General features: G+C 45.7%; 1 protein-coding gene and 1 long non-coding RNA gene across 6 annotated transcripts in view; one reads left to right on the top strand and one right to left on the bottom strand.

Moving 5' to 3' along the window:
• shprh (SNF2 histone linker PHD RING helicase) overlaps positions 1 to 14,757 on the bottom strand; it is a 116,186-nt gene that overhangs the window by 54,894 nt on the left and 46,535 nt on the right. For all 5 annotated transcript variants that reach the window (XR_011340291.1, XR_011340290.1, XR_011340289.1 and 2 more), the window contains exons 15-17: positions 12,985 to 13,073; positions 12,789 to 12,881; positions 4,316 to 4,423 (exon numbers count right to left, since the gene is read on the bottom strand). Coding sequence is in view for 2 of the 5 variants with exons in the window: in XM_069886034.1 (XP_069742135.1) it covers positions 4,316 to 4,423; positions 12,789 to 12,881; positions 12,985 to 13,073 (290 nt within the window). In the remaining 3 variants the exon portion in view is untranslated. The remainder of the gene's footprint in view (positions 1 to 4,315; positions 4,424 to 12,788; positions 12,882 to 12,984; positions 13,074 to 14,757) is intronic.
• LOC138736466 (uncharacterized) overlaps positions 1 to 14,757 on the top strand; it is a 43,006-nt gene that overhangs the window by 14,567 nt on the left and 13,682 nt on the right. The window lies entirely within an intron of this gene.

The raw sequence follows: 14,757 nt of genomic DNA, 5'->3' as shown, positions 1-14,757 counted from the left end.
AGACAATATTTGTAAATTTATTAACTTAATTCATGCAGTAGAAGGGAGTAAAGTGCCAACAGTAGCAGTTGCTTTAGGCGCAGAGAAGGCCTTTGACAGAGTAGAATGGAATTATTTATTCAAAGTATTGCAAAAATTCAGTTTACCAGAGAAGTATATTAATTGGATTAAAGCATTATATAAGGGGCCATTGGCGAAAGTGACAGTAAATGGATATATATCAAAGCAATTTAACTTAAGCAGGTCAACACGGCAGGGATGCCCACTATCACCCTTATTGTTCGGGTTAGCTATAGAACCACTAGCAGAATTGATAAGAACAGAAAATAATATAAAAGGGATAAAAATAAAAGACAAGGAATATAAAATCAGTTTATTTGCGGATGATGTTATAGTATACTTAACAGAACCAGAACTATCAATAAAAGAATTATATAAGAAATTGAAGGAATATGGAGAAGTGTCGGTTACAAGATTAACGTAAATAAAAGTGAAGCAATGCCAATGAATAATGCGGATTTCTCAAAATTTAAGAAGGAATCACCATTCAGATGGCAAATGCAAGCAATAAGATACCTAGGTATACAAATAAATAAAAATATCGGCCATCTATATAAACTCAATTATTAACCACTAATGAAAAAATTACAGGACGATTTAGAACATTGGAAAGATTTACCATTAACACTAATAGGAAGGATAAACTGTATTAAAATGAATATTTTCCCAAGGATATTATACCTATTTCAGGCATTGCCAATACACTTGACAGAGAAATTCTTCAAGGAGCTAAAGAAAATAATAAGGAAATTTTTATGGAAAGGGGGGAAACCGAGGATAGCACTAGATAAATTAACAGAATGGTATAAACGAGGAGGCTTACAACTGCCAAACTTTAAAAATTATTATAGAGCCGCACAATTAAGATACCGATCTGATTTTTATCAAACAAGTGAAAAGCCAGATTGGACTAGATTAGTATTAGATAAAATAGAGAAAAAGATACCTGAGCACATATTATATAAATGGGATGAAAAATTGGTACAACGTTGGAGTTCTCCAGTATTACATCATCTATACAATATTTGGAAAAAGATTCATGTAGAAAGGAATAAAACAAATTACCAATTACCAAAACTAATATTGATGCAAAATAAGTTACTCCCTTTTGCAATAGATAACCTTTCCTTTAGAGAATGGGAGAAAAAAGGGATCAAAAGAATAGAAAATTGTTTTTCAGGAAATAGATTATTATCCTTTGAACAAATGAAAGATAAATACAATATAACTCAAGATACAGTGCTGGCATATTACCAATTGAGATCCTACTTGAAGGACAAATTAAGAAGCAGTCTGAGTTTACCAGAGGGAAGTAACTTTGAATATGTGATTACAGATACAATGATAATCAAAAGATTTATAACAAATATGTATATTAAACTGCAAGAAAAGGAGAATGAGGAAACAAATGGTAAAACTAAACAAAAATGGGAACAAGATTTAAATATAAAGATAAAAAAGGAAACATGGGAGAAATTATGTTCTGGAACGATGAGAAATAGAATAAATACGAGGTTATGTATGATACAATATAACTGGATACACAGGCTATACATTACACCTCAAAAGTTAAATAAATGGGACCCAACAGTATCTGATAGATGTTTTCGATGTAAAAAAGAAATGGGAACAACAATTCATACAATCTGGACATGTGAGAAAGTAGAAAAATTTTGGGAAGATCTAAACCAAATATTAAATAAAATTACAGAAAACAATATACCAAAAAATCCAGAGATCTTCCTCCTAAGTAACATAAAAAACAAAGAATTTCAAATTGATTTGGATGGTGCACAAAAAAGATTTGTTAAGATAGCTCTAGCCGTAGCAAAAAAATGTATTATGTTAACCTGGAAATTGGAAGATAATTTGAAAATACAACAATGGTATATAGAAATGAATAAATGTATTCCATTAGAAAAAAATAACATATAGTTTAAGAAATAATATTGAAATATTTGAACAAATATGGGAGCCTTACATGAAACACAATAGAGAAAACCTACCGGGGACATTCACTACCTAAATTAACGAAAGGAGAAGGAAATGAAAATAATTGACTCAGTGGAATTTCTTGTTTATTTTTATTGAATGACAACATTGTTTGACTGGTTTAATGTATCTTAGATTTTGTACTTTAAATGGATGGGGGGGGAGGTAGGGAGGGTGGGATGGGAGGAGGGAGGGGGAGGAGAAAATGACACTGTATATATTTGAAAAGGAAAATGTATGTATCATGGTCAATGTGGTTTATGGTGTGAAAAATAAAAAATTAAAAAAAAAGGTGCAATTCCCAGAGACAATGAACCAATTTCAATTTGTGTACAGACAGAAACCGTTGCATTGATGATGCCTCGGCCTTGTCCATCCACTCTGTCCTGTCCCACCTGGAGTACAGGCTGCTGTACATTAACTTCAGCTCGGCGTTTAATATGATCATACCCCAGAAGCTCATGAAGATGGAGTTCTCTCTGGGACTCAACACCCATCTCTGTAACTGGATTCTGGACTTCCTTACAGAAAGATCACCGTCTGTCCGGGGCAGCAGAATGTCAAGTACCCACTGAGCTCTGTTGCACCTCAGAACTGTGTGGTCAGCCTTTTCTTGTTCACACTAATGGCCCACGACTGCAATGCCAGATCCAGCTCTAACAGTAATCAAATGTGCAGGATGACACCACAGTAGTTGGGCTCATTAGCAACAATGATGAGTCATACTACAGAGAAGAGGCGGAAAATCTCGTGAAATGGTGCGAGAATAACAACCTGAATCTCAACACGGACATGACAAAGGACTTGATTGCAGACTTCAGGAGGACCAGAGTCGACCACCCTCCACTACACATTAACAGCTTAGTGGAGTGCACCAAGTTCCTCAGAGTTTAATTAAGAAGTGACCTATCCTGGACACATATCGCCTCACTGGACAGAAAGGAGCAACAGAATCTACAAATTCCTGAGAAGATGGAGGTGGGTAAGGCTACCAGCTACCATCCTGTCAGCTTTCCACTGGAGTTCTATCGAGAGTGTCCTGGCAAGCTGCATCACAGTATGGTACATTTGGAGTAGAACATCAGATTGGAGGTCAATCCACAGGGTCATAAGATCAGCAGAGAGGATCACTGGGGTGTCACTCTCCTCCATCGACGGGATTTACTGTTACCGTTGTCTATAGTGGACTCACAAAATCAGTGAGGTCCCCTACCCCCGCACACAGCATCTTCCAGCTACTCCCATCGGGAAAGAGATATAGGAGTATCAGAGCCAGAACCACCAGGCTGAGAAACAGCTTCTTCCCACAGGCAATGAGACTGCTGAATGACTGATGAACTGTTCATTCAAACCTTTGAGAATGTACCCTTATTTAACAATATTTATTTATTTTTATTTTTGGACTTCATATAAATTGCTTGTAAATATGTGTGCTACATCTATATATATGTGTCCATGTTTTTACACTGAGGATCAAAGAATGTCATTTCGTTCAGATGTACTTTACAATTGTACAATAATAATTAACTTGAACATGAACTATGGACACAGAGCCCAAGATCTCTCAGTTCATCCAGAATGCTCAAACTCCAACCATTAACATTGTATTCTGCCATCACATTTGACCTAACAAAATGAACCACCATTCTTTACAGGGTTAAGCTCCCCAGCTCAGCATCCTCTCAATGTCCCTTTGTCACCTCTGGCAACTCTCCAGACTATCCACAATGCCACCAACTTTCATGTCACCCGCAAATTTACTAACCCTCCCTTTCACTACACCACAAAGAGGAGGGGGCCCAGAAAAGATCTCAGAGGAACACCAGTGGTCACTAACCTCCATGCTATGTATTCGAAAGCAGTTAATAAATCAGAAACTAATATCACCTGGAAAGTAATACATCACAAGAATATGATCACTTATTTTTTTTTAAATAACTTGGGCTAAAGGTTGCATACACTTCACAGTGCAGAGTAACTACATGATTCCTTTAGCCTCCTATTCCCAGGCAGCAGCACCAAGGAAAACTACACTACTGTTTAGGAGGACAGAGCTAGCAGTGGTGCAGCAGATGTAAACTAATAGACTATAGTGGAGGAAGGTTTACCTGCTTCAGCAGGCAGCACACTTAACTTGGGTGATTTACCTGGTACTGGTTAACAGAGCAGTTTTACTGTTGAGAGAGTGCAGACTTGTTTCCCTGCCACTGGTCCAAAGATTTTTTTAAAAATCCCCCTGGTGTTGCTATGGAGTGTTGTTTACCTTGCGCTGCAGCTCTTGAATATTCTGCTGAACTGGGTGCAAAGCTTGTTGTGCAGTGGAGACTTCCAAATCAGATTTGCTCATGTAGCGCTGTTTGAGTTGCTCAGCCTGTATATGGTGAGGCAAGAAATTACAAAACAAAGAAAAGTAATTGGCCAGGAAATTAATTTACTTTGTCCATTGCTGGATCATCTGCCCAATTTATCTTTATTTGGTCTTAAAATGATGGTTCTGATGTAACTGAATGAATTTTTTCTTCACTTCACAGCATACATGAAAGAGTCAACCACATTGCTATGGGAATAAATCGCACATAAACCAAACCAGACCAGGATGGTAAATTTTCTCACTTGAAAGACATTACATAGAACATTACAGCACAGTACAGGCCCTTCGGCCCTCAATACTGTTCTGACCAATATACAGCAGTCCCCCCACCTTATCCACAGGGGATATGTTCCAAGACCCCTAGCAGATGCCTGAAACTGTGGATAGTACTGAACCGTATACGGGTATGAGCCGTTTAATGTCCACAATACGTTCTGTGAAATTAGGTGTTATGCAATGTGGACATTATGCGAACAACACATTATATACTTAGCAATGCTATTATGGGATACTGTAGTGTACCTGTAAATTTATTTGTAAGTAGGGATCAATGTGGGGACTGACACAGGGCTGTGGGGAGAGAGCAGGGCAGTGGGATCAGTGTGGGAACGACACCCTTCCAACCTATAACCCTCTGTTTTTCTTCCATCCATGTCCCTGCAAAAGAGTCTCTTAAATGCCCCTAATGTTTCAGCCTCCACCACCATCCCTGACAAGGCATTTCAGGCACTCACAACTCTTTGTGTAAAATAAAACTTACCCTTGATGTCTCCCCAAAACTTTACTCCCTTCACTTTGTACATATGTCCTCTAGTGTTTGCTATTCCTGCCCTGGGAGCAAATTTTAAGTTCTTGGGAGTCACTATCTCAGAGGACCCTTTCTGACCCAACACATAAATGGCATCGCGAAGAAAGTACATCAGCACCTCTACTTCCTCAAGAGTTTGCGGAGGTTTGGAATGTATGACACTAGAAACCCTAGGAAATTCCTACAGATGTATAGTGGAAAGAGCGTTAACTGGCTGCACCTCGGTCTGGTATGGGAACACCAATTCCCCTGAGCGTAAAGCCCTCCAATGACATCAAAGGCAAAACCCTCCCCACTATTCAGTACATCTACAAGGAATGATGCTGTCGGAGAGCAGCAGCAATCATCAAAGACCCACACAAGGTTGGCGCCAGAATGTATGTTTGGGGGGCATTAGTGATTTGGAGGGGAGTCTTTCTTTGGCTTGGCTTCGCGGACGAAGATTTATGGAGGGGGTAAAAAGTCCACATCAGCTGCAGGCTCGTTTGTGGCTGACAAGTCCGATGCGGGACAGGCAGACACGGTTGCAGCGGTTGCAGGGGAAAATTGGTTGGTTGGGGTTGGGTGTTGGGTTTTTCCTCCTTTGCCTTTTGTCAGTGAGGTGGGCTCTGCGGTCTTCTTCAAAGGAGGTTGCTGCCCGCCAAACTGTGAGGCGCCAAGATGCACGGTTTGAGGCGTTATCAGCCCACTGGCGGTGGTCAATGTGGCAGGCACCAAGAGATTTCTTTAGGCAGTCCTTGTACCTTTTCTTTGGTGCACCTCTGTCACGGTGGCCAGTGGAGAGCTCGCCATATAACACGATCTTGGGAAGGCGATGGTCCTCCATTCTGGAGACGTGACCCATCCAGCGCAGCTGGATCTTCAGCAGCGTGGACTCGATGCTGTCGACCTCTGCCATCTCGAGTACTTCGATGTTAGGGATGAAAGCGCTCCAATGGATGTTGAGGATGGAGCGGAGACAACGCTGGTGGAAGCGTTCTAGGAGCCGTAGGTGGTGCCGGTAGAGGACCCATGATTCGGAGCCGAACAGGAGTGTGGGTATGACAACGGCTCTGTATACGCTTATCTTTGTGAGGTTTTTCAGTTGGTTGTTTTTCCAGACTCTTTGGTGTAGTCTTCCAAAGGCGCTATTTGCCTTGGCTCTCCTCACCAAGCAAGTAAACTAGTAACTGCCACTTATTTAAACTACGCGCGTTCTTTTTAAGTGGAGGCAACAGGCTCATGGGAATGATGTCACAATGCTGCTGTGAGTCCTGGCCATGCCCCTGGCAACGTGCTCCTGCAGCCTGGAACTTCTGCACGGTGGGGGGAAAGCCCCGGTGCCCTGTCGCGCTGGTTATTCGCTATGGCGATTTGGCCCATCGTGTGCAGGGTTGACCTGGCCCACCACACCACCCACTCCCCTTCCAGAATCACAGTCTCTTTTGGTGAGGTTTGGGAGATTATCTTTGGGCGGGTGCCCCCAGTGCTGTAGTGTAGGGGCAGGGAAAGGCTGAACAGTCAAAATGGGCTTTCTTGAGGCGGTCAACCATAAACGTCATACCTACCTCCAATATCTAGAGTATATATAACCTCCTCCCTTCTCAGTACCTTGAAAGGCTCTTCATAAGGGCACTGGAGCACTGGAGGGGTATACTTGGTTTACCCCATCTTACAAAGACCGTGGCTTTGAGTTCTTGTGGGACATGGCTGGATTGCGTCCCGTGGGTGGTGGTAGGATGTGGATGTGGATAAGCGGTGTGGTTCCTCAGCTGCTGTAGGATGTCCAGGGCATTCAGTGGTGGTTTCGTAGAGCTGAAATGGACATCACCTGGGATGGAGAGCGGTGCGCCGTAGACCATTTCTGCCAATGAGGTGGGGAGGCCCTCTTTAAGTGCTGTACAGATGCCCAGCAGGACCCATGGGAATTCATCCATCCAGTTGGGCCCATGCAGCCGTGATTTGAGGGCTGCTTTTAGATGGCAGTGAAAGCACGCTACCATTGGGGGTGGTAGGTGGTTGTGTGGTGTAGCTGACTGCTGCAGAATTTGGCCATGGTCACCCAAAGGGAAGAAGTAAACTGGATTCCCCAGTCCAGTTATGTGGGAAGAGGCACCAAAACGGGCGACCCACTGTGAGGTAAAGGCCTTCGCACAGGTCTCCATGTCACAGGCCAGCATGGGCACTGCTTCTGGCCAGCATGTGGAGCAGTTGACCACAGTGAAGAGGTACCTCATCCCTTGGCTGATGGGAAGGGGCCCTACAATATCCACATAGTTGAACCTGTCCGCTGCTGGTGGGAAATGTTGCATTGGGCCTTTATTGTTCCGATGTACTTTGGCTCACTGACATTGTACGCAGTTTTTACCCAAAGTAAAACTTCATGTTGAAGCCCGTGCCGTACGAACCTGTCCAAAATGAGGTGGGCTGTTGACCGGATGGAAGGATGAGAGAGCCCATGCACTTGATTGAATACCGCCTTCTCCAGGTCATGGACAGCATTGGCCTGAGGTGGCCTATAGACATATCGCATGGGAGTGTTGGGCCTCCTGGGTCCGGTGTGAACTCCTCAATTTGTAGGGTGGTGATGGCGGTGCAGAATGCCTGTGTATCAGCATCTTCAGCCTGGTCCCTGGCGAGCTGAGCTGTGCTGATGCCACCTATCACTTCATTGGCCTGGACAGTGCAAGAGCTACCACATTGGACTTCCCGTTACGTGGTGGATGTCCATTGTATATTTGGAGATGTACAAAAGGTGTCATTGTTGCCACACTGATCAAGGGTCCGAGACTTTGCCCAGCACCTGCAGCAGCAGCTTGTGGTCCATGTAGGCCATGAACACTCAGCCTTCGAGAATGTACCAGAAATGGTGCATGGCCAGGTACATTGCCAGCAGTTGTGATCAAAAGTGCTTTACTTCATCTTTGGTGGTTGGAGGTGTTTGCTGAAGAAAGCGAGTGGCTGCCACTGGTGATCCACCCACTGTTGCAGCACTGTGTCCACTGCCCAGTCTGAGTCGTCTGTCATTAACGGCAGGAGTAAGTCTGGATCCGGGTGTGCCAGGAACATGGCTTTGGAGGGTGCTGTTTTGGTCTCCTCGAATGCCTGCAGTGCTTCCACAGATCAGCTGGGCTCCTTGTTACCTGCCTTAATGAAGTTGAAGAGAGGCCGCATGGTGGCTGCTGCTCCTGGGAGGAAGGGATGATAGAAATTCACCATCCCAAGGAATTCCTGCAGGCTTTTGAGGGTTTTTGGCCTGGGAAAGTTTTGAATGGCCTCGACCTTGTCAGGCAAAGCTGTTGCTCCTTCACTGGAGATGTGGTACCCAAGGAAGTCGATGGTGAACAAACTGAACTGGCAATTGGATGGGTTGATGGTTAGCCCAAAAGTCTGCAGCTGGGCAAACAAGCGTTTTAAATTTTCTTTGTGGGTCCTGGCATCTGGGCTGGCAATGAGGATGTCGTCTAGATACACGAAAATCCCCTCCAGGTCTCTTGCCACTACATCAGTGAGGTGCTGGAATATTTGGGCCGCCTTTTTCAGCCTGAATGGCATTCTCAGGAACTCGAAGAGGCAAACGGGGTGATTATCGCCATCTTCTGGACATCGTCCTGATGCACTGGGATTTGGTGGTAGCCCTTCACCAGATCAATCTTGGAAAAAGTCTGGGCACCTTGGAGTCATGCAGCAAAGCTCTGTATGTGCGGGATGGGGTATCTGTCTGGTACAGTTGTGTCATTGAGCCTGCGGTAGTCTCCACAGGGGTACCGGCCGCCAGAGTTCTTTGGGACCATGTGTAGTGGTGAAGTCCACAGGTTGTTGGAACAGTGGACGATCCCCAATTCCTCCATCGTGGCAAAGTCGGCTTTGGCTTGCAGGAGCTTATCTTGGGGCAGTTGCCACGTGGTGTTGCACGCCATGTGCTGGTTCTGCATCGCGGAAGTCAGCGAGCAGTGCAGTGTACTCACTTTGTTCAAGAGAGTGGACTCCCAAAGGCCAGAAAGTGTGTTGGCACAGTGTGAGGGGGAAAAATCTGGAAGGTGGTGGCATTAACCAGCCGGCATCGGTTGAGGTTGACCAGGCGTTCGTTCACCCAGAGGAAATCCGCTCCTAGGAGAGCCTGGCCTACTGTTGCGACAGTACAGTTCAACCTGAAAACGGTGTTCCCAGTGTGAATGGTCACACAACATGTCCCATAGGTGGGGATGGTTGAATTGTTGACACCTTGTAAGGGTAGGCCTCTAGCATTGTTCTTCCACTCAAAGAGTGTGAGCGGAACTAGGCTGATTTCTGTGCTAGTGTCTATCAGGAATTCCCGCTGGGCCTTCTGGTCGTAAAGGTAAAGCAGGCCTTTTCTGGTGCCAACCGCCGAGGCCACTAATGGCGGCCGGCTTGCTGGTTTCCCTGCATTGGACTGGGTTTGCTGCCTGAAAAGGTGCAGGGTAGTATGCACTGCCAGGCATTGCAGCCCCACCAATGGTGGTAGTAGCAGTACCCTGCTGTTTTGTCGCTGCGTTGTGGCTGGGCTGCTGCGTGGGCGTATGAGGTGGCTGAAGTTGCTCCCACTGCACAAATGGGCTGCACATGGATGGAATCAGGTTGTGGAGTGTGGAAGAGCTGGTCTGTTTCTCTCGCCACAAGGTGCGGTTCGGCAAAGTCCATGTTGGAGATGACGGCGGCAACTTGGAAAGGAATAGGGCCTTAAACAGGAAGCACTTTGTGTGTCCATCTGCAAGGACCACTAGCTCCTGCAAGAATTCTGGGGGTTGCGATCACCTAGGCCCTGCGTGTTAAGCATGCGAACAGCCCATTTGTGCCAGCTAAGTTCAAATGATTTGAGCAAAAACAGTTTAAACCTGTCCACAGGTGGGTTGTTGACAAATGGGTCAACTTTCGCTGCTGTGGCGGGGTCCAGGGTGCTGACACCGTGCCAGAACTTCATGTCCTTGACTGTTATTCCTCGCACGGTGAACTGTGATTCTCCAAGTTGCAGCCAGCTGCATGGCTGGTCTGCCCAGAATGACAGAAAGTGGACGCTTACGGTGGCAGCTGCTTGGGCTGTGGATGAGTTGGCACGATTCATCTTGTTGTGTGTTGTGGGTTCTAAAAACATTAAAACCTGTTTGGGGTCACCACTGTAGCACTGCTAAAGGCAGAGCTGCTGAAATAAATGCTGTTCACACCAAGCAAGTAAACCAGTAACTGCTGTTTATTCAAACCACACGTGTTCTTTTTTGGGGGAGGCGACAGGATCACGGGAGTGATGTCATAATGCTGCTGTGAGGCCTGGCCGTTCCCCTGGCAACACGCTCCTGCAGCCTGGAACTTCTGCGTGGTAGGGGGGAAGCCCTTGTGCCCTGCCACGCTGGCTGTTCACTACAGCAATTCAGCCCATCATGTGCAGGGTTGACCTGGCCCACTACGCTGGCTTGTTTTGCCGGGGAGGGGGGTGGTGGTGGGGAGTGCTGGCGGGGATATGAAGATGGGGGTGGGGGGAGTGCGTTGGTGTTGCTGGCAAATACCTACATGTTGTTAATGCCATCCATCCCTCCAATGTGGTGTACGAGGACACTTTATTGCATCATACGTAACTAGACGCTATTGATACTTGACGCATGCTAGTGACACGGCTGGGGGCGGACGGAGAGTCACTAGCATGTGTCAACCTAGATACTACTGATGTGGGAGGAAATGGGGCTGGTCTGACGGCCAGTCCGTATTGGGGGGGAGGGGGTCACAGCACCTCATATGGGGACACAGCACCTCATTTGAGGGGGACAATGCCCATGGATGCCCCTTGGCGCCAACCCTGGACCCTCACCACCCAGCACACGCTCTGTTCTCGCTGAGGCCATCAGTAAGGTATAGGTGCCACAAGACTCGCTCCACCAGGTTCAGGAACTGTTGCTACCCTTCCACCAACACGGTTATTTATAAAGGAGCAAGGGTCCCAGAACAGATTCCTGCAGAACTCCACTAGTCATTGACCTCCAAGCAAAATACTTTCCATCCACTACCCCTCTCTCCTTTCTACATGCAAGCCAATTTTTAATCCACACAAACAAGGTTCTGTGGATCCTATGCCTCATGACTTTCTGAATGAGTCTCTCATGGGGGACCTTTTACAGTGCCAGCGATCGGGACTGGACTGAGTGGAGTCCTAAGCTGTCTGTAAGAAGTTTGTATGTTCTCCCCATGTCTGCATGGGTTTTCTCTGGGGGCTCTGGTTTCCTCCCACCATTTAAAATAAAATGTACCAGGGGTGTAGGTAAATGAGCTGTAAATTGGGCAGCACAGACTCGTGGGCCGAATTGGCCTTTTACTGTGCTGTATGTATGAAAGTCGACAGAGCTGTGGTTGCCCTTCTCTCCAATATGGATGTGAGATCTGGACTCTCTACCAAAGTCAAATCAAACAACTGGAGAAATTTCACATGCGTGCCATCTGTTCCATCCTTGGCATCCATTGGCAAGACCGTGCCTCCAACCTGGAGGTCTTGTGTCATGCAAAGTCCACCCACATGGAGTCCCTGATCATCAGAGCCCAGATGCGATGGGTGGGACACGTCATCAGAATGGATGACCACTATATGCCTCGCCAGCTATTTTATGCTGGACTGGAGATTGGAAGAAGACCTCACGGTCATCCACGCAAGCACTATAAAGATGCTGTGAAGAAAACCCTACGCTACTGTGGCATCCAGTCAAGAGAATTAAAAGCTGCTGCTGCTGACAAGTCGTGCTGGCGAGCCCTGTACCATGAAGCTTACACTATTTTTGAAGACAGGTACTGGCAAAAACTGACAGAAAACCGTGAATGGCATCACAAAGCAGCAGCCACACCTATTACAACAACGGATTTCCAGTGCCCCCATTGTGCTAGACTCTGCGCTTCCAGACTGAGACTGCAAAGTCTCCTTCGTGTCCACAGATGAACTGCAAAACAACGTGTCTACTTCGATTTGGACTACCAATAATAATGTATGTATGTATCTACCACCCTAACTGCATCAATTTGTTTTGTTATCTCCTCAGAAAACTCAATTAGGTTCGTGAGGCATGCCATGCAGACTATCCTTGAGTAGACTATACTTCTCCAAATACTCCTTACAGACTCCTTAGGGGTGGCATGGTTGACATAGGAGTTAGCACAGCGCCTTTACAGCACCAGCAATAGGGACCAAGGTTCGATCCCACACTGTCTGTAAGGAGTTTGTATGTTCTCCCTGCACCTGCATGGGTTTTCCCCAGTGGCTCCAGTTTCCTCCCAACGTTTGAACATTACCAGGGGTGGAGGTTAATTGGGTGTAAATTGGGTGGCACGGACTTGTGGGCCAAAATGGCCTGTAGGTCTAAATTTAAATGTAAAGGTAGCTTGGGATAGCCATCAATGAGGCAATAGTACAACTAGTCCTTTCCAAACTTCTGGATGTATGGGACAATAAGAGGTTTTGCACAACAAATAATTCTGAATCAAACTCTGAAGCTTGAGGTGCTGGGTGAAGACAAGGGCACTTCTCTTAAAAATTACTGTGCACAATGAACAAAGACTGACACCTGATGGAAACAGGAAACATACCTCTTCTTTCAGCTTGTGATCTCGAAGAGTAGGCGGGATCCCTGGGTGTTTTGCCTCAAGCAGTTCCATAAGATTGTGAGTGGCATGGAGACGCTGGGAAAGAAAAACAATTTAATTGATTAGGGAAATGGGGAGTGGATAAATTAAGTAGTTGTAGTGCATGAACACAAGTTGCAAGGCAAGTTGGTTTACCTACCTGTAAAGAATCTGTTTGAAGTTTATCTTTATGCTCCTCAGATGAACGCAGAACTTCTCTGTAATATTCTGCTGCTGAAGTAAACTCACCTATAATTATATAATCATGGCTTAGTACTGGTATGATTACATTTGAATCAGACCCTCACTCTAGACATGAGAAAACCATCTGAGCTTAACATTCATTATTCAGTAAAATCCCCATTATCCAAACTTCAATCAACCAGAAATTCAAGCAACCAGCCAAAAAAACAAGGAAATAAATACATTTCAAGTAAATAAGATGGCAGATGGATCCTGCGGGGAGAACTAAAACTTTGTTGGACACATGCAGGTTTGCCCCGTGAAATTAGTAATGTCTTTCAATGTGTGTGCATTCTTTCCGCTGTCGCCACTTGCGTGGAGGTTTGTAAATGCGAGGAAGGTGCGCTAAGGTCCTGACTGGGACACCTGCGTGGAGGTGAGTCAGATTGTGGCAAGGGTCTGATTGTGTAGATGAATTGGGTTGTGCTGATAGCTAACTGGGACACTGGCAAGGAGGTGTTGGGTTGCACTGAAAGTCTACCTGGGACACTTCCGTAGAGATGAGTCGAGTTGCATCAAGGGCCTGACCTGAACACCAGAATGAAGAGCTTAGGTAACTCTCCCAAAGTATCTCCCTAGTCCTGCCTCTTAAGAGTCTTTATTATTAGTAATATTAGGATATCAGTAAGGCTTTATCTGGGGGAGGGGGTTAATTATGACTGCGACATGATTAGCATAGCAACTAGTGCAATGCTATTACAGCATCAGCGACTTGGATTTGAATTTAAATTTTGTAGGTTACGGGAATCACTTTATTAAAGTGAATTAAAGACTACAAAATACAATTTTTTTTTCAAATTACATTTTGCACTGTCTTTTGTCTTTTAAACAGTGTATTCTTAATCCAGGTGTATTAGTTAGGCACTGGAAGAGTGATTCTTAGTCAAATTAAAAATTTGTATATCCAGTATCCGCGATCCCTGTAGGTGCCAGATAATGGGGATTTTTCTGTATTTCTGAAGGATGTTTCATTGCTAAAGATGCATCTTTCAGAAAAGGCATTAAACCAATTATTTATCCTGCAACATCATCAAAACATTCATGGGATTGTGGCGGTGCACATCCTCATGGCGAACCAGCCCTGCTTGTATCGCCATGTGGTGGGGCAGCCATGTGGAAATGGCATCATCAGAGGTTTCTCTCTGCCTCCAGCATCCCTTCCAGCGCCCACCCTGGGCCGTGATTATGATGTCACAATGCACCAGGTGACTGAGCTCAGGCTGCCCTTAAAGGGGCGTGCTGAATTGGAATAAAAACAGTCATTAACGACCTTTGGTGTGGCAGCAGTAATAACTTTCAGCTCCTGCAAGCACTACAGTGGTGACCTCGATGGGCCAAGACGGCTATCTGGATCCAATGAACGATGGACGAGGTGAACGTAGTAGCCCTCAAACTTACCCCCTTCTGGCCCCAACGCCCATGGATGTGTTTCGGGCAGGCGGAGGCACAATTCCAACTCTGCAACATCTCAGCCGACGCTACAAAATTTTACCACGTCGTGGGCGCGCTGGACCAGGACATGGCGACGAGGGTGGATGACATCATTCACCGGCCACCAGCAGTGGGAAAGTATACCGCCCTCAAAAATCTACTCCTGGGGAAGTTTGGCCTCACTCCCCAGCAGTGTGCTTCCAGGCTCTTACACCTGGATGGGTTGGGGGGAATCACAGCCCCTCAGCCCTCGTGGACG

This window comes from Narcine bancroftii, chromosome 6 (assembly GCF_036971445.1).
Source record: "Narcine bancroftii isolate sNarBan1 chromosome 6, sNarBan1.hap1, whole genome shotgun sequence".
NCBI classification, from domain to species: domain Eukaryota; kingdom Metazoa; phylum Chordata; class Chondrichthyes; order Torpediniformes; family Narcinidae; genus Narcine; species Narcine bancroftii.
This window is presented reverse-complemented; position numbering and strand designations above follow the sequence as displayed.